Raw genomic sequence first — 20785 nt, forward strand, 5'->3', positions numbered from 1 at the left:
ATGCGATCAAGGCGCACATGGCTATTCCCCTGAAAATGTGTGAAACGCACATCCCGCGTTCCCTCCATACAGCTGCCCACGTCTTCTAACTCGAATTCAGTAATTACGTCCGCTAGCGTCCTACTACTTTTATCGTAAATGGCGCGTCCATTTGCTCGATCTCGCCCGCTGAGGACGCAGTTAATATCACCAAGTAATACATATTTCCTTTCCAAAGTGAAGTGCTGCTTTAGGCTTGAAAAAAAAAGTGATCGCTCCTCGCAAATGGTTGGTGCATAAATACACACTATACGCCACTGACATTCATTGAATACAATATCACAGGAAACCAATCTACCAGACGGGCAAGAGAAGGTGTCTTGCACTACCAGACCCGGCAACTTCTTAATGAACAAAGCACTGCCTGCAGACGTGCCTATTGCTTGACTTACAATTGCGTAGTAACACGCCGTAAACCTCAGCACCATGCCCCGGGTCTCCTCCTCACCGTCTACTTTTGTTTCTTGTACAGCTAGTATATCCAGATCATGATCCAGGAGCAGCGTGTAGACTTGGCTCTGTTTCCGCTTGGCGGCAAGACCTCGAACATTTAACGTTGCCACTCTAAGTTTCGGTGCAAAAGTTATGTCTACACCATGAAGAAGTTAGCCCGGGGCATGATGCTTACCTTCAGCGCCTAGCATAGAGCTAGACATCTTCGGAGCCTCCAGGTGGACCCGTGCCACTGGAGGGCAAAGGAGGCCAGTGTTTGTCCAATGTCGGGTTGGGACGCAGCCTTGTGCTGCTGCGTCTGAACGAAGTGGCCTTCGCAGGTGGCCCCTCTTCATGCTTTTCACTGGATGCCTCACGCCGTCCTGCAGACTGCTCGCGGGGTCTTTTGCTTGACGCCCCACCACTGATACTCTCGCACAACACTGGAAGTTCGGTTAATTCCACCGGCTCCGGCGCCTTCGATGGGGTACTTGTGAAGCCTTCTTCAGTTTGGCCGGCTGGCTTTTGAGTAACCTCCCCAGATTCTATGTCTGCTTGTACTGTTGGTTCATTACCACCAGTCGGTGTGGCAGTAACTGTTGAAGCTTCTGGGTTCGCCACGTCGCCTGCGCCTTTCGCCGCGTCTTCAGCCTCGGTCACGTCCATCACCAACTCTGCTGTGTCTTCACCTTCAGCTGATCCTACAGCCGATGCGTACGTGCGCATGCACGCGTCTTCGCTGTGGCCAAACCGCCGACAACGCGAGCATCGGGGTACCTTACACTCTCTTCTAACATGGCCGGTACCTTGGCAGCGCAGACACTGCATTGGCCGACCAGGTGCAACCACAAAAGCCAGTTCACCAGCCACCCTGATTTGATGCGGGAGATCTTCAACCTTCACGCCACTCTTGAGCTTAAGTAGCACAGTCCGTGTGGTTGACCCCTTGTCGCTGACTCCTTGAACACGCTAATTCTCCCTGGTGACTTGTACGACTTCCTTCCCATAAGCCGCCAACGCCGTTCGCACGTCTTCATCGTTGACGCCATACAGCAGCCAATGAAGACGCAGCCGCACCTGCTGATCCTGGGCATGTCCTGGGGGTCTACGATGATGCAGCGTCGACCCTTGACTTTCAGTTCCTTCACATCCAGCAAGCGTCTCGTAGCGTCCGCGTTGTTCATGGTGACTGCCCAGACATGATTTATCTGGTAGGCCCCCAGTGCCAACACCTCCGGCAGCAGTCCTGTAGGTCCGAGCGCGTCTCGGAAATCTTCCACTCGATACGGTCTGCCGCGCACATCACCGTGTAAAAACACAGTGTTTTGCGCGACGCGTCCCTTGGGCAGTGGTGGCAAAATTACTTCGTATCCTGCGTCTTGCTCTTCGCTCATCCTGTTACCGCGGCTAGTATGTGCCGCAAACGCCGCTCCTACGGAGCACATGATTCTTGCGTCCGACGCACGTGAGTGCCGATGAAAGAATGACTACGCCACAGCTGCTGATCAGTTTGAGCTGGCAAACAAGCCGGTTTTGTATTGTTGCCACGCTAAACCTAACTAACATTTTTGTTCACTTTTTCGTTTGGACGTAATTTTAACTGGTTTTATCGTTATGTCTAGACTTACCGCTAGACACTCCCGACTATTCAAACAAAGCGCCTAACCAAAAATTGCATGACGTCACTTCCGTGCGGCGCAGCAGCCGTTTCTGTGTGGGGGTGGCTCGTGCGCCGCGCGGCGCAGCAGTCTCTGCTTTATTTATATCGCAGTTTTTTGATCTCTCGGGTGCCTTGCAAGTTACAACATCGCCAGTTCTTATTTAGACCCACGGCGTTGGCAACGTGCGACCGTCGATAGGAAAGTGAAACGTCCAGGCTCGACGACGGAGATGTGCCGTACCCCTAATGCACCCTTTGTGCAAACTAGTCTTCGGCAATAGGTGAAAACACGATGAACCGCAGTCATATGGAATCAGAGGATGGCATCCACATCAAGTTCGAGGATCTCCCGTTCGAGCTTCAGCTGCTGGTGTTCACTTACTTGACGCACAGCGAGCTTTCTGTGGCAGCCCGCGTGTCCAACTCTTTTCGGCGACTCGCGTACGATCCATCGCTATGGAAGCGCGTCAAAGTGGACAGCAGTGACTGTAACGCGGCTAGCTTCGGGGCGCTCCTCGATCGAGCGCCGCTTCTCGAAGATTTGACGATGCGCGCATCGCCGCACGTCCTCGAACTGGCGGCGCGCTCGTTCGCGGTGCGCAGGCTGCGCCTACTGGACGTCGGCTTCTCGGTGGGCGTCAACTGTGCGGCCGTCTCGGCGCTCGTGGATGCATGTACTGACCTTTCGCACCTGAACGTTGAAGGCTGCAAGGCCATGGATGACGCGGCCGTAACGATGCTCTGCCGGCTTCCGTGCTTCCTGAGCCTCAACATCTCGCACTGCGGCTTGGTCACTGACGAGGGCATCGTTGCCCTGGCGCGCGGCTGCCCGCACCTCAGGTTCCTCAATATCGATGGCATCCCCAGGATAACGGACAGGTACGTCGCTGTCGACGTCTCGGGCGCCAGGCATGCTTCGACTTCCTCCCGCGCCTTGCCGTGCGGGGCTTAGCGGTGTCCGCGGAAACGGAGATCCTCTAGTGATTGGATCTTACGGAAGATGTGGCAAGGTTCCTTTTGGCGTTGCATAAATGGTTGCCAGACTGGAAGGGTGGTTGTTGCCAAATTGCCGCTAAATTTCGCTGCAAAATTTTCTCCTGTAGTTGTGGCTTTTCCGTAAAAGTTTGGTGCTATCCGCGGTGCACTTCTTGGCTGAAAATTTTTCTCCTGTAGTTGTGGCTTCTCCGTAAGAGTATGGTGCTATCCGCGGTGCATTTCTTGGCTGAAAATTTTTCTCTTGTAGTTGTGGCTTCTCCGTAAGAGTTTGTTGCTATCTGCGGTGCATTTCGCGAGTGCATGAGCGACGCTGGCCGTTTTAATTAACGGAATGAACCAAGCCTAGCAGAAGCCGAGCGCGGCGCTGCTGCGCAATTAAGAGGCCGTTTTAATTAACGGAATGAACCGCGCCAAGCAGAAGTCGAGTGCGGCGCTGCTGTGCAATTAAGAGGCCGTTTTCATTAATGAAATGAACTGCCAATTACAGAAGTAGAGGCACGTTCTCTTGCTATGTGCGCAGCTGTGCGATTAAGATATTGCGTCTCAGTATTAGGGATGACGGGGAAAACTGAATAGAGTCGCAGGAGGTGATGCGCTGCCCCCCTCCCCCCTTACTTTTCTTTTTTTTTCCTCTCTCAGCTGATCGTGTCGCGTCGACCGCGCGCTACGACGGGGGACGCTACGTTTCCCCTAGCTGTGTCAACACAAGACATATCGTTCGGACTCGTATATACATGTGATGAATAAGCGTTCCAAGGCTGGTTAATCGGGGTACGTCGGATATGCTACAGCTATGTAAGCCTGGAAGGCTGCTTTATCGAAGCAGATGGAGCGAATTAAGCGCGACTTGCGCGTACCTGTAAATGGGACCCGGCCGACGAGCCGCCGTCGCTTACAGGGCCCCACCCACAATAAGCACAAATAGTCTCTCAGCTCAAGAGCGCAGTATAAAACAATGGGTGGGTACATAAGAATAAAATGCCATAATATGTCTCACTACACGCTCATCACTCAGGATATGGCAGGGATCCCTAAACGGGATATCGGCGAGCGATCACCTCCAATAATCGAAGGAAAGGGTCTTTCACGTTGAGACGTGCAACGACCAAGTACGTCTCGAGAGGCAAAAAAAGGAGCCTTGCCCCTGTCTACCCTGCATCGTGAGTGTCCCGCGGAGCTGGGACAGCTAGCTGTTTCCTGCAACCATTGTACCTGAAATGTGGGTCTGCTCGTTTTTTTGCCAGGGCGATTGTACGTGACGACTTACTGCATCCTGCGTCACCATAATTAAGCCGAGGTCCTTGCAAATTCCCCATCTCCCCATCACTCGGATGTCGGCGGCCGCTTCTGTGCTGTTCCCGACTGTCTGCAGGTCGAACTGCCGCTCGAAGCGATGGCGTCTTCGACAGTCCAATAATGCGACGGCTCCTGAAATGGTGACAATGTACTTTGCACAACTAACGTTACGGCAATTCATAAGGATCACGATCCTAAAGTTTAGGGATTGCGACCGAGATAGGGAGCACCAAATAAGGAAATTTAAGAGGTTTACGTGAGCAAGTTTGGCCATGTCTCGACGCCCAATGCATTGAGGTGGAGTACGTGCCCTGGGTGGTGTACTGTTTACATGATACGTGGGTCACATCACGTAGCATCACGTAACGTCGTTCGCACTCCCGCTCAAGTCACCGTTGCTGTGGAGAAGGAGGGGCAACGAAGTGGAGTACGTGACCTAGGTGTTGTACGATTCGAGGCGTCTTCGCCTATCCCGTATTTTCACACATATGCTCGCGTCGCGTCGGCGCCATGTCAACCAACGTTAGAGGTACAAAAAGGTTTTTTTATGTTTTTTTTTAATTCCAGGCATCTTTGCCCACCCCCTCTTTCTCCGCAGACACTCGCGTCGCGTCGGCGCCATGTCAACCAACGTTAGAGGTCCAAAAAGGTTTTTTTTATGTTTTTTTTTATTCCAGGCGTCTTTGCCCACCCCCTCTTTCTCCGCAGACACTCGCGTCGGGTCGGCACCATGTCAACCAACGTTAGAGGTCCAAAAAGGTTTTTTATGTTTTTTTATTCCAAGCGTCTTTGCCCATCCCGTCTTTCTCCGCAGGTGCTCGCGTGGCATTAGGGCCGTGGCCCATCCACTCTTTCTCCGCAGATGCTCGTGCCACGTCGGCGCCGTGACCCACCCCCTCATTCCCCGCTGATGCTGCATCACGTAGGTACCCTGTCAACGTTGGAGCGCTCTATCCCCCTTTCACCTCATGACCCTTATAAAATGCCGTAACGTTAGCCATGCTAGCTACACTGTTACCAGTTCAGGAAGCGTCTCGTCATGGCCACGCCATGGATAGACCCCAGCTTTGTCGAAATCGCCGACATCATAAGGTACCCTGCCGCGGAATAGGCCTTCCTTCGTGAAATCGGACTGTCGCCTGCGCCATCGCTTCGACCGGCAGCACATTCTTCCCGGGACGACGGTGTACAGCGACGAGTGGGCCGCGTACCAGTGCATACCCAGACTTGTGAATGCCAACGGAACACCACTAAACTTGGACTGGCACACCGTGAACCACAGTGTCAACTTCGTTGATCCACGACAGGCACCAACACGTAAAGGATTGAAAGTGAATGGCACAAGAACAAGTGCCGTCTCGTTCGCAACAGCAACAAGACGACTACCTCACTTATACCGTCTCACCTCGCCTGGCTTTGGTGGAGATCAATTAACGCACGTCCCAACGTGAAAGACCCTTTTCTTCTAATAATGGAGGTAATTGCTCGCCGGTATCCAGTTTAATTGTGATTAGCGCATAGTGAGACATATTGTCATTTTATTCTTATGTTTATGTTGTCATTATATTGTATTATTATTGTCATTATTATGTTTATTATGTCATTTTATTTATTCTTATTGTTGTATACTAATCTCTTGAGCTGATAAACAATACACAATCATTATTTGGAATTTTGGTAGTTTGTGCTTATTGTGGGTGGGGCCCTGTAAGCGACGCTGGCTCGTCGGCCGGGTCCCATTTACAGGTACGCGCAAGTCGCGCTTAATTCGCTCCATCTGCTTCGATAAAGCAGCCTTCCAGGCGTACATAGCTGTAGCATATCCGACGTAGCTCCGCGGGACACTCACGATGCAGGGTAGACAGGGGCAAGGCTCCTTTTTTTGCCTCTCGAGACGTACTTGGTCGTTGCACGTCTCAACGTGAAAGACCCTTTCCTTCGATTAATGGAGGTGATCGCTCGCCGATATCCCGTTTAGGGATCCCTGCCATATCCTGAGTGATGAGCGTGTAGTGAGACATATTATGGCATTTTATTCTTATGTACCCACCCATTGTTTTATACTGCGCTCTTGAGCTGAGAGACTATTTGTGCTTATTGTGGGTGGGGCCCTGTAAGCGACGGCGGCCGGGTCCCATTTACAGGTACGCGCAAGTCGCGCTTAATTCGCTCCATCTGCTTCGATAAAGCAGCCTTCCAGGCTTACATAGCTGTAGCATATCCGACGTACCCCGATTAACCAGCCTTGGAACGCTTATTCATCACATGTATATACGAGTCCGAACGATATGTCTTGTGTTGACACAGCTAGGGGAAACGTAGCGTCCCCCGTCGTAGCGCGCGGTCGACGCGACACGATCAGCTGAGAGAGGAAAAAAAAAGAAAAGTAAGGGGGGAGGGGGGCAGCGCATCACCTCCTGCGACTCTATTCAGTTTTCCCCGTCATCCCTAATACTGAGACGCAATATCTTAATCGCACAGCTGCGCACACAGCAAGACAACGTGCCTCGACTTCTGCTAGGCGCGGTTCATTCCTTTAATTAAAATGGCCTCTTAATTGTGCAGCAGTGCCGCGCTCGACTTCTGCTAGGCGCGGCTCATTCCGTTAATTAAACTGGCCTCTTAATTGCGCAGCAGCGTCGCGCTCGACTTCTGCTAGGCGCGGTTCATTCGGTTAATTAAAATGGCCTCTTAATTGCGCAGCAGCGCCGCGCTCGACTTCTGCAAGGCGCGGTTTGTTCCGTTAATTAAACTGGCCTCTTAATTGCACAGCAGCGCCTTGCTCGACTTCTGCTAGGCGCGGTTCATTCTGTTAATTAAAACAGCCTCTTAATTGTGCAGCAGCGCCGCGCTCGACTTCTGCTAGGCGCGGTTCATTCCGTAAATAAAACGAATTCTGTAATGCGCGGTTCATTCCATTAATTAAAACAGCCTCTTAATTTCACGGCAGCACCATGCCCGACTTCTGCTAGGCGTGGTTCATTCCGTAAATAAAACGGAATCTGTAATGCGCGGTTCATTCCATTAATTAAAACGGAATTAAAACGTCCTCTTAATTGCACAGCAGCGCCACGCTCGACTTCTGCTAGGCGCGGTTTATTCCGTTAATTAAATTGGCCTCCTAATTGCACGGCAGCCCCACGCTCGACTTCTGCTAGGCGCAGTTTATTCCGTTAATTAAATTGGCCTCCTAACTGCACGGCAGCCCCACGCTCGACTTCTGCTAGGTGCGGTTTATTCCGTTAATTAAATTGGCCTCCTAATTGCACGGCAGCACCACCCTCGACTTCTGCTAGGCTCGGTTCATTCCGTTAATAAAAACGGCCAGCATCGCTCATGCACTCGCTAAATGCACCGCGGATAACACCAAATTCTTACGGAGAAGCCACAACTACAGGAAAAAAATTTTCAGCCAAGAAATGCACCGCGGATAGCACCAAACTCTTACGGAGAAGCCACAACTACAGAAGAAAAGTTTTCAGCCAAGAAATGCACTGCGGATAGCACCAAACTTTTTCGGAGAAGGCACAACTACAGGAGAAAAATTTTCAGCCAGGAAATGCACCGCGCATAGCACCAAACTCTTACGGAGAAGCCACAACTACAAAACAGAACTTTTCAGCCAAATTTAGCGGCAGTCTGGCAACAACCACCCCAAAGTCTGGCAACAAACTTATGCAACACCAAAAGGAACCTTGCCGAAGATGTCATCCCCCGGGGCAGTCCTCTTCCTCTCCCACTTTCGCCTCTCAATTTTGATCTTTCCTGTCTTCTCCTCACGTCAATTTCTCCCCGGACATGGCTAGCCCGTGGTGGCGGCCCCTTTAATCGACATGTCCCAAGTGTGGATCTAATGTGTACAACCCAGAATAATGCAAAATAAGGTTCACATTGCGTGCTCACACTTGTACAGAAAAAAAGAAAGTAATGTCATTGCACTGATAATCTTGTTTCGCTTGAGGAAGAAATGAAGCTGATGTGGTATATAAAGCACCACATCGGTTGCAGGCAATTTCCTTGCGAATGGCGCATAGCAAGCCCATGGTGGCGGCCCCTTTAACGTAGCAGGTAAGATTGCCCTGTCGAAGCAGGGCCTCCTGGGCTGTTGGAGCAGGAGGCTTCTTTATGCATGGCAGGGTCTCCAGAAGCCTGCAAAGGGCAGGCATTCAGTGCCTCACTCAAGGACGTAAATTCTAGCCGATCTTTTTTGACATATTCGAAGTCGATGGCCGAATGTGGCTCATTTTAGCTGTTGAAGAGAGACAAACTGGCTCGAGTGACAAGACAGGCCCTCTGAGGTGCATATAGACAGGGAAATCGTTTCACAGATGAGCAATTTCACCAAAAACGAAAATGAGTGTACAAATAACAATTGTGATGAGTCTCACTTAAAATTTTAGCGCTAAAGAGAAAAACGATTTCTCCCCTGTTAGTAAATTACGATTTCCCAATACCGAAAGCACCCGTCTTGCTGCAAGAAGATACTTGGTAAGCAAGAAAATATGTGAAAAGAAATTTTGGGTAGAAATGCTACCTTGCAATTCCTGCACCAAACGCCATCCCGTCATAGATTTTGACGGCATGTACACGGCCATACGTTATTCCTAGTTGATACCAATAAACTTTTTCCTCTGAGGGGGCCATAGATATCACATACCAAGTTTCATCAGAGAATTCGTTGAGCGCTATGTCGCCCAACTACAAGCATACCTCTATATTTACAAATGAGACTGACTTTTATGTTCTACTCAATTTGCAAACATATGATGGTAAAATAATGAAATTAAATTTTTCAGAGCATCATTTGTCAGTCTAAGCCGATTTATTGTCTCACTTTAGTGTTCTTTTAACTGTATTCACAAACCAATTTTATCCTAATTTTATGCCCTCCTTACCTTTTCTGCACGTCAACATGTTTTATAAACAAACTTCAGTCCAACCTTTTCTTAACCTTATCGCCATGAAAAGGTGGTGCTTTATGAGGTAGGACAAGTACCTTAAGGCACAACTTATGCGGTGCACCATGGCTGATTATGCAAGCATCCTTGCAGTGTCCATCGGTCTCTTCACACTTCTGTTGAGTTTTAGTTCTTTGAACGCCCTCCCCCCAAGATATTCAGGGGTGTTACGTCAGAGCTGGGATCGAAACTAAAAGTTTAACAGTGATGATTCCGTTAGCATTGCCGATGATCAATGATGCATTGTTTGAAAGTAGATGAGGAGGCAACGTTGACGATGCCATTGGGCAGGCCATTCCAATCTAAAGCTGCTTTGATGAATAATGAGGCAGAATATGTAGCGGTATGCCATGGTGGGCGGGCAACTTGAAGTGGAAGGCTAGTGCGATGGCAATGGCATGAAATGGCTGTGATATACGGTGCTTTATTCAGATGTACTAAACAGCAAGGGGCAAAGGGGATGTGGCAAAAAAGAGAAGAGGCCAATGAGTTGCTGATAAAGCCTTTGTTCGGGTGCATTCCTGTGCGGTACCCCGCCGCGGTGTTCTAGTGGCTAAGGTACTTGGCTGCTGACCCGCAGGTAGCGGGATCGAATCCCGGCTGCAGCAGCTCTATTCCAATGGAGGCGGCAATGTTGTAGGCCCGTGTGCTCAGATTTGGGTGCACGTTAAAAAACCCCAGAGGGTCGGAATTTCCATAGCCCTCCGTTACGGCATCTACATAATCACATGGTGGTTTTGGGACGTTAAACCCCACATATCATTCCTGTGCATTACTTCTCACTGCCCTATGCTACCGTCTGAAGACTTTGTCACCTAGAACTCCTCGTGACATTTGGTGGAGGTGCTGGGTATTTCCAAACCTGGAACTCCGAAACCGGACTTTTCCCTCCGTGCCTGCCATGCCTGAAAACGCTGGGCCGAGCAACCCTTTCTAGGCACCGCCTGCGGTTTACTGTTCAGGTATGCCCTGTCAGCGAGACCCTCTGACTTTGCAGTGGAACTCTACAATTGGAACCTCTATAATCAGAACCTCTACTATTGGTTGTCCTTTACGGCAAAGTTAGTGTGGCCAATAGGTAGAATGACGCGGATAAGCTCAGCTATGGCAGCTTCTACCTCTCCGGAGTCGCAAACATTTGGTTCCACAATCATGAACTGAAGTTTCCTACCTGAGCGGAACTCAAGACCAGACTCCTAGATGTATTCGGACGCTCTGCTGCCCGCAAACTTCGGACAGAAGCAGGAGCTTCGTACCTGTGCTCAACAGGGAGGTGAAAACTTCACCAGCTACATTTAAGATGTAGTAAACCTTTGCTTTTGTATTAACATCAACATGACCGTAGAAGAGAAGATAAAGAGTATTATGAAGGCCATAGAGGACGACGCCTTCGAAATGCTCTTAGCGAAGAATACTCAGACAGTGAACGAAGTAATGAGTCTTTGCCAGAGTTGTAAAGAACTGTGCATCACATAGTACGCTTTTTTTATGTGATACGAGACATGAGATCTCGTATCACATAGTACTCTTTCGGCGCTGACAAACAGTTCCTATGCTGCCGCCTCCGACTCATTTCTTGACCAAGTCAATCAATTTGTTCGAAAATAAGTTGCATGTCAGCTGTCCCTTCTGCCAGTCACCCAAGCGTCCGAGTCGCTCTTGACGCCTCACATCCGGCAGGTCATACTGGAGCAAATGGCAGACGTCGTACCTCTTGCTCATCAACCAGCTCCTGTGACAGCTCCGCTAACTTACGCTGCCCTCGTTGCTAGGCTAAGACCACATTCTCCGACAGTTCCATACTCGTCTACGACCACCTTCCCTTTTTCACCTGTACCCGCGGCTGCGAACCACACACCAAGAACCTACTGTCCACCATCGCAGCCTCCTTGCCCTGTGCGGCAATATTTCGCTCCATCTGCGGCTCCTGTTTTCAAGCCGTGACGCACCCCTGACAACCGGCCCATCTCTTTCTCATGCCGCAGTGCTGGTTATGCAGCACGGTTTCGCCACCGACGTTCATGGTATTTGCCCGACTCTGTGCGGCCACAAAGCTCTGCTCCAGACTATGTCTTCCGCTCTCATACTGGCGCTCAGCCATTCGTTGTCGGGCCTGCTGCTTCCCAAGCTTTTAGCACACAGTGATCTTCGTTTCCTCGTCGGCGTTCCCCATCGCCGCTCATCCGCCGATGTGAAGCTCCCCAAGAGGAAAACTAATGAATGCAGTTTCGGAGACAAGAACTGTGCTCTGTACAAAATGCTCAAGACCTCATTTATTACCTACGAATGTAATTGTAGTTCATGCCAAAGATATTGCTGTTCATGCACTTGTCGATATGGGAGCAGCAGTATCAGTGATTTATGACCAGCTTCGTGTTAAGCTTCGCAATGTCGCCACACCATTTTCAGTATTTTCGTTATCCACAGCCAGCGCCGAGCCAATCGATCCCTTGGGAAAATGCACTGTTCGTGTTTTTATAGACAACATTCTTTACCACATTCAGTTCATCATTCTGCCTCGATGCTCTCATGCCATGATCTTGGGATGGGACTTCCTGTCATCCCATCATGCCATTATAGATTACGCCCGCGAAAAACTTTCGCTGTCTCCATTCGGTGGCAACATCGCAGAAGATTTCCCAGCCACTTCTAGTCAAGTGTTTGGGCCACAGACTCTACCATTCTTTTTTTCTCATCAGCTTTTGTTCCCGTCTCCTGCGCTGCGTTTTTCGACGATACCATTCTTTTGAGGCTGTCTAAGCTTGCTACTTGCCGTCATCACTTGTTACTTACTTTTGCCCTTCTTATGGCAAAGTTAGTGTGGCCAGTAGGTGGAATGACGCAGATAAGCTCAGCTACGTCAGCTTCTACCTCTCCGGAGTGGCAAATATTTGGTTCCACAATCATGACCCGAAGTTTCCTACCCGAGCGGTGTCAGCGCTCAGGTAGGACAAGGTGTCAGCGCACTTCATGTTTCCAACATGTTTCTGTGCCCAGTTCCCCTGCACCACGATGAGTGCCTTGGTCATGCTAATGACCTTGATCCAAGTTTTGTCTATCATGTGCCTGATGACTCCACTTCTCGATGCTGCGAACGTTGATGTTCTTCCTGCGCAGCCATCTCTTGACTTCCGTTTCCTCGATGCATTGACCCCAACCTCACACCCAACCAGCACACTCTGCTAGTCGCGTTCCTCGACTGCTTTCGTACATCATTCGACCTTCTACAAGCTCACTTAGGCCACACTTCCACTGTTGTCCACTACATTGACACCGGAGACCACGCACCGTTGCGTCAATGGCCATATCGTGTGCCCGCAACGGAGCGCCGAGTCATCGACGAGCACGTAGGAGACATGCTCGAATGTGGTGTTATACAACCTTCGTACAGTCCCTGGGCCTATCCTGTAGTTTTGGTAAAAAAGAAAGATGGCACCATTCGCTTTTGTGTGGACTACCGTCGTCAGAACAACATAACCCGTAAGGATGTTTACCCGCTTCCTCGTATTGACGGCGCGGTAGACTGCCTCCAAGGCGCAGAATTTTTCTCATCCCTCGATTTATGATCCGGCTACTGTCAGGACCCTGTGGCTGAAGCAGACCGCCCGCAACTGCCTTCATCACCCCAGATGGTCTATATGAGTTTACCATCATGCCCTTCGGCCTATGCAATGCACCTGCCACAATTGAAAGGATGATGGATAACATACTGTGGGGCTCAAGTGGCAAATCTGCCTTTGTTACCTGGATGATATCCTCATTTTTTCGCCGAACTTTCTTTCTCACCTACTTCGACTCGAACGTGTCCTCACATGCATCGCTAACGCCGGCCTCCAGCTCAACTTAAAGAAATAACGCTTTGCTGCTCGGTAGCTTGTCATCCTAGGCCATGTCGTGACAAAGGTGAGGTATTCCCTGATCCGTCGAAACTACACGCTGTTGATGACTTTCCACAACCTGAAATCCTGAAAGAACTTCGCAGATTTGTCGGGTTATGTTCATACTTTCGACGCATCATACGCAACTTCGCCATCATCATAGCCCCTTTGACATAGCTCCTTTGTGCAGACCACAACCTTTCAACCTGGTCACCAGATTGCGATGCCTCGTTCAAAACGCTACGTCGTCTTCTCACCTCTCTTCCGATTCTGCGGCATTCTGACCCAAACGCGCCGACAGAAATTCACACAGACGCCAGTGGTGTGGGCCTCGGCGTCGTTCTTGCTCAACAAAAAACTAGCTTCGATGACTACGTCGTCGCTTTGGCCAGTCGCGCTCTGACGAAGACTGAAATGAACTATTCTGTCACAAAAAAAAAATGTCTGGTGATAATTTAGGCCCTAACTAAATTCCGATCATACCTCTACGGCCGCCAATTTGAATAAAAGAACTTATAATGAAGGGTCGACAAGCAATGCAGAGATAAAAAAAAAGTAGTAATAGACCAGATTCAGCTTTCAAGGGTGAAAAAAATTTCGGCAGATCCCATGTGCCGTGGGAATCGATGTAATGCAAAGCATGCGGATGGAAGGTGACTGTGTTGTAATTTTTTTTATTTAGCAAAATGTGACGAAGTGGCCAACAAAGGTTGATGGAGCAAATTGTCAAGCCGTGAAGAAGCTCGTAGGCAAAGTCACCAGTGCCACAAGATTGTTAAAAGGGATAAGAGACAGGCACGGCGGTATAAAGGAAGAAAATGCCATTCGACTAATTCATTCTTTCAATATCAGCCGCATTGCCTACGTAGTCGGCTACCACTACCGGTACGTCGCTGATAATAAAATCAACATGCTCATTAGGAAAACATACAAGAGCGTCTTGGGCCTCCCGGAATCTATGAGTACCGAGGTTTTGACCCAGGGGGGTATACTTAATAGCCCAGAAGAAATATTCAAAGCACAATGCATTTCACAGCTTGACATCCTGTCGACCACTTCAACGAGAAGACAAATTAGGAACTAGCTTGGCATAACTTACCACCACCAGCACAGCCAGCAAACTTATATCCCCATTGAAATCATGGACACCATTACAGTAGCAAGTATCCGTGAAACTGTGCACCCCAACCACAACCGAGGCAGAAGAAAGGCAGAGCGGAGGCATTGCTTCGTTATTTCAGCAGAAAGAGGAATGACCGCTTTGTCGATGCAGCTGAATGTGCTGTTGGTCTTTAAATATACTGCCATAGTAACAGACACTGGCTCTAAAACCAGAATTGATGAAGTGTACGCATGTAATCTTTAGTGTGTCTGTCAGTGCCACTCATAGCTAAGGCAGAGAGTGGGGAACACCCTTTCTGCCATATGGCGTCATGTAGCACAGGATCCTTTTTACAAACTGACAGCTTGCATATCTAACAACATAACGAGCCTTTAATTCCTTCCACCTTTTATAACGAAGCAAAGTTCTTGTCCCAGCATATTTCATTTGCCCTCAGGTAGCTGTGATGATTAAGTGGCTTCACGGTGACAGTGTTGTGTTCTCGGTGTTATGTTGTGGTGTCGGCAGTTTGGTGAATGCAGTGGCATAGACACTACAGCAGCACCATGCAACGAACACGTGCAGCGCAGAGAAAATTAAGACATTGACAGGTGATTGCACGGGTCAATGGATGAAGGCAAAAAAGGCCATAACCAGTTGGAAGGCAGCACGGCAGTGACAGAGAATAAAACGACAATAACCGATTAGAAGGTGGTACAGCAAAGGGAGAGCTCGAGAAGCAGGCAGAAACGTTTGTCAAGGTACACAAACAAAAATAAGTCACAGGTTCAGTTCAATAAGTCACAGGGGGCACGTGCCCGGTGTGCAACCGCCTGGCTACACCCCTGGGAAGTGCCCATACTTTAGGAGTACTAGAAAAAGAACTGGCATGAAGTGAGCCCGATATAGGTCAGATTTCCACAGTCCACTGCTGTCGGAGAAGCAAGGAAGCCTATTTAGACTCTGTGGTGTCTTGAATGCAGAAGTTGCCTCTTTTGACGCATCAGGTCCATCTAAGGCCTATGGGCCGAAGTAAAGTATTCGCTTGCTAGGAGTGGTTGTGTCAACATGCCTGAAAGCAACGTATTGGGTTAGGTTGTAATCTTTCCTATGGTGAGGCTAGCAATTCAGCTGAGTCTACGAGCCACTGTATGCTCACTTATAGATGACCGCCTTCTCGCCAGTCTTTCCAAGGCCATTCGATTCCTTTCTCTAACCATAGCCAAACAGTTAGGCCTGTTAAGCATCTTGTTTGGGACGCTGTAACCTAAGCCTCAAGTAGAAATAAGGGGTGGTTTCTTTTGGACCTTGATTACAGACAATGGAAGAGTATTTTTTTGTAATGAGTGAGGGTTATTCACTTGCATGGAATAGGAATTGTGACGTGTTGTATAGTTTTTTCCACATGATAGTGTATATATGTAAAAAGTGGTTGGTATACAAAGGTTAATTTTATGTGTATGTGTGCGAGGACTATTTGGCGTGTGAGAGAACTGAGAACTTAATAGGCAGACGAGAGGACGATTCGGTGCTAAGGTCACTGAAGACACAGCGGGCTGGCGACATCCCTGCCCATGCACACAGCGTGGAGTCTGGCAGCAAGCACCTGGGCTCGTCTCATGACTGGCAACCGGCAGCAGGCTCAGCTGCATAAACAACTGGAGACCCTTCGACGCTACGGATCCTTTGTGCTCGACTCCGAAAGCCGACAGCATGAATCCAAAGAGCCACGTTGTGTCCCTCTGGCTACTCTGGGTCTCTCTCGGCAACTGGAGCGGAGAAGCCTGCTCGCAATGGATGTTCAGCTGCTTGATGGGACGGAATGCTCCCGTACCAGGTTTGTTCGTTTCTGAGAATGGGAGACAGCGCTGTTGTGTCCTTTGTGCTCGAGTCCGGAACTCGAGAGCACAGACCCTGACTCCAGCATCTCTTCCTCTGCCCGGTCCAAGTCAGAATCTGCGAGCTCCTTGTCATCGTCTTCTCTCCCGTTCTCCTTCTGCTGAGCCATCTTCTCTATGTTTCTTGTCGTTTTCTCCTCTGCCTTGACCGTGCCACTTTCCAATTGGTCGGATTCCTTACTGCAGTCATTCGTTGACCCGTGCAATCGCCCCCCCAACGTCTTCATTTTCTCTATGCCACACGTGTCCATTGTGTGATGCCGCTGTTGTGTCTATGCCATCACATTCGCCACACTGCCGAGAAATGATCATTGTTTCAAGATTAAATTTAGAGTATTGTACCAGATCTAACTTGCATGCTAATTTGATTTTTGTTTGCTCCATTAGAGAATGGAATCGCTTATCAAATGAACAAGTGTGTTGTATTAATGAACATTAGTTTTTTTCTACATTGTAACCACTCTGCTGCAGTACCTTTGGGTTAAGCAGGGTAATCATTGAATAAAGAATAAAAGCGTCGATTTAGCTGCCTGCTCTTAATGCTCATACACTGCGTAACATCACTGGGCTGAAGAGAACGTTCTATGTTTGCTTCCATAGCCAATGATGGCTCAAGCTAGCACTTGGAGGGCTAAATCTTGTGCACCTGCATAAATATCTATCACTGTGAGCAGCCGTCGTGGAATCGACAAGTTGAGCGGCTGGGTAAAGATGCATAGTAACCTATTGAAAAGTGTTTGAAGACCGGGTAAAAAGAAAAAAAAAAGTAGACAAAAGAATCAATAGCTTCAAACTAGTACTGATTTATAATCACACATGTAATACACTTTTCTAAGCCCAGATATATCGAATAGTATATTATGAATAGCAACTGGTGTATCAGATGTATGGGATTCTAATGTATATATTAGGAACATGGTTCTTGTTTGAAGTGTCCCATTTACCTTTGTTTTGTATTGTTTTTAATGCTTTTTTATTAGTGGCTATGCATAATTGAAGCGAAGCAGTTAATGCAAGGGACGTGTAATGCAAAAGCTTGTTTGTTTGGCTGTCAGTGTAGCACTTCCATATTCTTGTTTCTGGATTCTACATCTCAGTTTAAAGAAATCCTACAAATGACTGGCCTTCGTTATCAGTTCGCTTTATAGCTCTCCTCGTTCAGTTTATACTTCATTGAAACCAAGTTATCTGTGTTCTGTAAAACTGACGTTAGGCACACTCGACTTATTGTTCAAGGAAACAAGTGGAAATTAAGGACTCATTTGCTTTGTTGGTCCCAATAATAATGAGAACTAACAGACAATGAGTAGTAATTGTGATATACCTGTGAAAAAGGAAGAAAAGATAACTTTCTGCTGGCAAGGACCTTCCAGTAATGCGTCCGATACTCTCCCAACTGAGCTATAGTAGTGGCCATGCCCCCAGTTCACTTTACGGGATGTATATGTGCATTTAAACGTGGGAGTGTCAGTCAGTTCTACTAGTAGCCATGAAGGTGAGTGGGGAACACTCTTTCTGCCTGTTCGCATCCCGGCTAACACCCGGAAAACAGTGTGAGACACTCTTTTTTGACTTGTTTGATCATCGCTGTAGATCAGCAAGTAGAGCATCGAATGCGTTATTCTGAGGTCCCAGGTTTTGTCTTTTCCAAAGGCAACTTATTTTTGCGTCTGCTTTACCTTCTTATGTTACAATCGCTACTAGCAACATCCCCCATACTTTCCTTGGCATTGTTGTCTGTTAGTTTTCATTTATTATTACTGTTCAAGTCATTAGTATAATATCCCAGCTGCTGTTCCTGTTGAAAAAAGAATGGATTGTGCAGGGCAGTGCGTGAACTGGGCCAGCGCTTGGGACACCAGCTCATCTCTTTGGAGCTGGATGGGGAGGAGCTGACGGATGCTTCTATTGAGGCTCTGCACACCTGCAAACAGCTTCGCACCCTGGGCATTAGCTATGCCGAAAACCTCTCCGATGCCAGCCTTGCCTACATCCAGGCCAGCAGTTTCTTTTTTTTATTAAAACCTCAGTGTCTCTAAAGGAAGTCTAAATCTGGCCTGTGCAGTGTGCCGTGAAATGCCAAACAAGTGCCCTTTTACCTTTTTGGAAAGATCTGAAATAAGTGCCAAATAAATGCCAATGACCAGTCCGAGTCTGAGCAAGTGCCCCTTCCAAATCTGGTCAGATTATCTTTTGTTGTAGAGAGGGGGGAGGGTGCTTGCTCGGAATTTTCACTGGTGCAGCTATGTTACATTGGCAGAGCATGTGCACTTGCTCTCCACAGAGCTCCATGCATGTCGCCGTCAACCACACGGCAGTAGCACTTGCCAAAGTAACATGCATTTGCATTGAAAGGCCAGTAAAGAACCCTCCTGAGCTCCAAAAATTTTAATGAAGAGAAATATGGGCACTTTTGCTATCTGAACATGCTACAACAAGAATTTCGCAGACACGAGCTATAATAAGGAACTTTCAGAGGTTAGAACTTTAGTGTCAGCAAGTTTTATACTTTCACACGGCCTGGCCGCCCTCCTCCACTATAGGAAAAAGAAGGCCTATCATCGTAACTCTGGCCCTTTGGCAACATGACATGACGTCAGTGAAACGTCATTGGCGCACAGCAGTGGCGCAGCCAAGGGTGGAGTTGGGCTGGTTCAAACTTTCCCCTGAAATTTTAAGTGCAACCACGCCCCCCTCCGCGTCACTTACCAACCTTTTTTTCTTTTTTTTGTCACTTCGTGCTGACATGATTTAAAAACTTGAGAGTGTAACTATCACAAGTGATTTTTGGGCGCTTTTACAGTGAATAATGTCTGCATGCGAAAAAAACAGGTCGCAGTGTTTGCCAAGGCTTCGACACTTTCTTTAATAAAAAAAGAAATGCGTATAATACAGAAGCAGGTCCCAAAGTGAAAACTGTCAGAGGGACCTCCTGTTAGAACAAGTACATATAACGTAAACAAAGATTGATAACTAAGAAACTGTAATAAACTCTTTCAATATAACAAACTAGCACTTATTTCAATATTTATCAAGGGATACACATACATAGTGAGCGTACACACATATAAATATATTTAAAGCAATACTTATATAGATACACAAATACGATAGGGCGATGCGTGTGGTTAGTAAAAAATTGTTTGAGTTGACGCTGTAAGTAATGTAATTAAGGGCTTGATTTAATTGTTAATGGAAGTGAATTCGAAGATGAAATTGCAGTAAACAATGCTGTCATTTTACCGTAGTTAGTGTTTACTTTTGGAAGCAGAATGTTGCTATTTTCAGAAAACTGTGTGTTATTGTTATTGTGAAGATATTGCTACGGGGTGCCACAAATGAACATTCTAGAAAAGAGGACGATGTTTAGCGCGAGCTCGTGCAGACCGGGCTCCATATTGTATACCTGCCTGTTTACCAAAAGTAAAGGCATTTTTCAGACGCCTTCTCCCCGTAACATTTTGGTGGAGAGTGCGGGTCTTCTCACAGTCAACACCACGACGATTCTACGCAGCGGACGTTCCTTGGCTGCCTGTGCGATGCCTGATCAAGACGAACACGAGGATTCTTCGGAGACTACCCCAAGCGTGCTTCGTCCAACTACGCAGCAATCAACAGCACCGCATCCAGCTGCTACTGACCGCACCGTCGTCCTGACTCAACCGCGTGACCCAGGCACATTTTCCGGCAGTGACAGTACTGACGTGGAGGAATGGCTCCAGCTGTACGAAAGGGTGAGCGTTCTTTACAACTGGGATCCGACGCTCATGTTGGCCGATATTATTTTCTACCTTGATGGTACAGCTAAAGTTTGGTTTTCCAACCACGAGGAAGATATCACGAGTTGGGACATCTGTAAGCAGAAACTCATCGATCTCTTCGGCAAGCCCATTGGGCGTCGTCGTGCTGCGCAGAAAGAACTAGCGTCCCGACTCCAGTCCGGCACCGAGTCGTACGTCACATACATACAGCATGTGCTCGCCCTCTGCCGGAAGGTTGATGACAAGATGCCGGAATCTCAAAAGGTCGCGCACATCCTCAAAGGAATCGCCGATGACGCTTTCAATCTCCTCGTATATCGAAACTCATCGACCATAGACGACATTATTAATGAATTCCGACGCTTCGAAGACGTGAAAAGTCGCCGTATCACTCCACACTTTTCGCGTCTTCCCAACGCGGCTGCAACATCAACCTGCGAGGACGCCCGTTTGGCACCAGCCCCTGCTGCTTCCGACAATATCGTGCGCATCGTGCGCTACGAAATCGAGGCAGCATCTCCTTTGTCTGACCAAGTCCAGGCCCCTGACGACTCTCGCGCCACGATTTCTTTAATCAAGAGTGTCGTACGCCAGGAACTGGCCAACGCTGGCCTTCAGACGCTATGCCCCATTAACCGACCTGACTACCGACTGCCCAGTACACCTAATATGTCCTGCGGACCGAACAACCGCCCACGTTACCGGAACCCGGCAGAATGGCGAACTTCCGATGACAGGCCGATCTGCTTCAACTGTGGACGAGTG

At 48.4% G+C, this 20785-nt stretch overlaps 1 protein-coding gene across 3 annotated transcripts in view; it reads left to right on the forward strand.

Annotated features, from left to right (window-relative positions):
* The first annotated feature begins 1630 nt into the window (after positions 1-1630).
* Positions 1631-20785, forward strand: part of LOC119167698 (uncharacterized) — a 211353-nt gene continuing 192198 nt past the window's right edge. For 2 of the 3 annotated variants that reach the window (XM_037419224.2, XM_037419232.2), the window contains exons 1-2: positions 1632-3010; positions 18085-18256. In XM_037419224.2, coding sequence (XP_037275121.1) covers positions 2424-3010; positions 18085-18256 — 759 coding nt within the window. In that variant the 5' untranslated portion in view covers positions 1632-2423. Of the gene's footprint in view, positions 3011-18084; positions 18257-20785 lie in introns of all 3 variants that reach the window. The other variant, XM_037419239.2, reaches the window with a different exon arrangement.

This window comes from Rhipicephalus microplus, chromosome 3, assembly GCF_043290135.1.
Source record: "Rhipicephalus microplus isolate Deutch F79 chromosome 3, USDA_Rmic, whole genome shotgun sequence".
Taxonomy (NCBI): domain Eukaryota; kingdom Metazoa; phylum Arthropoda; class Arachnida; order Ixodida; family Ixodidae; genus Rhipicephalus; species Rhipicephalus microplus.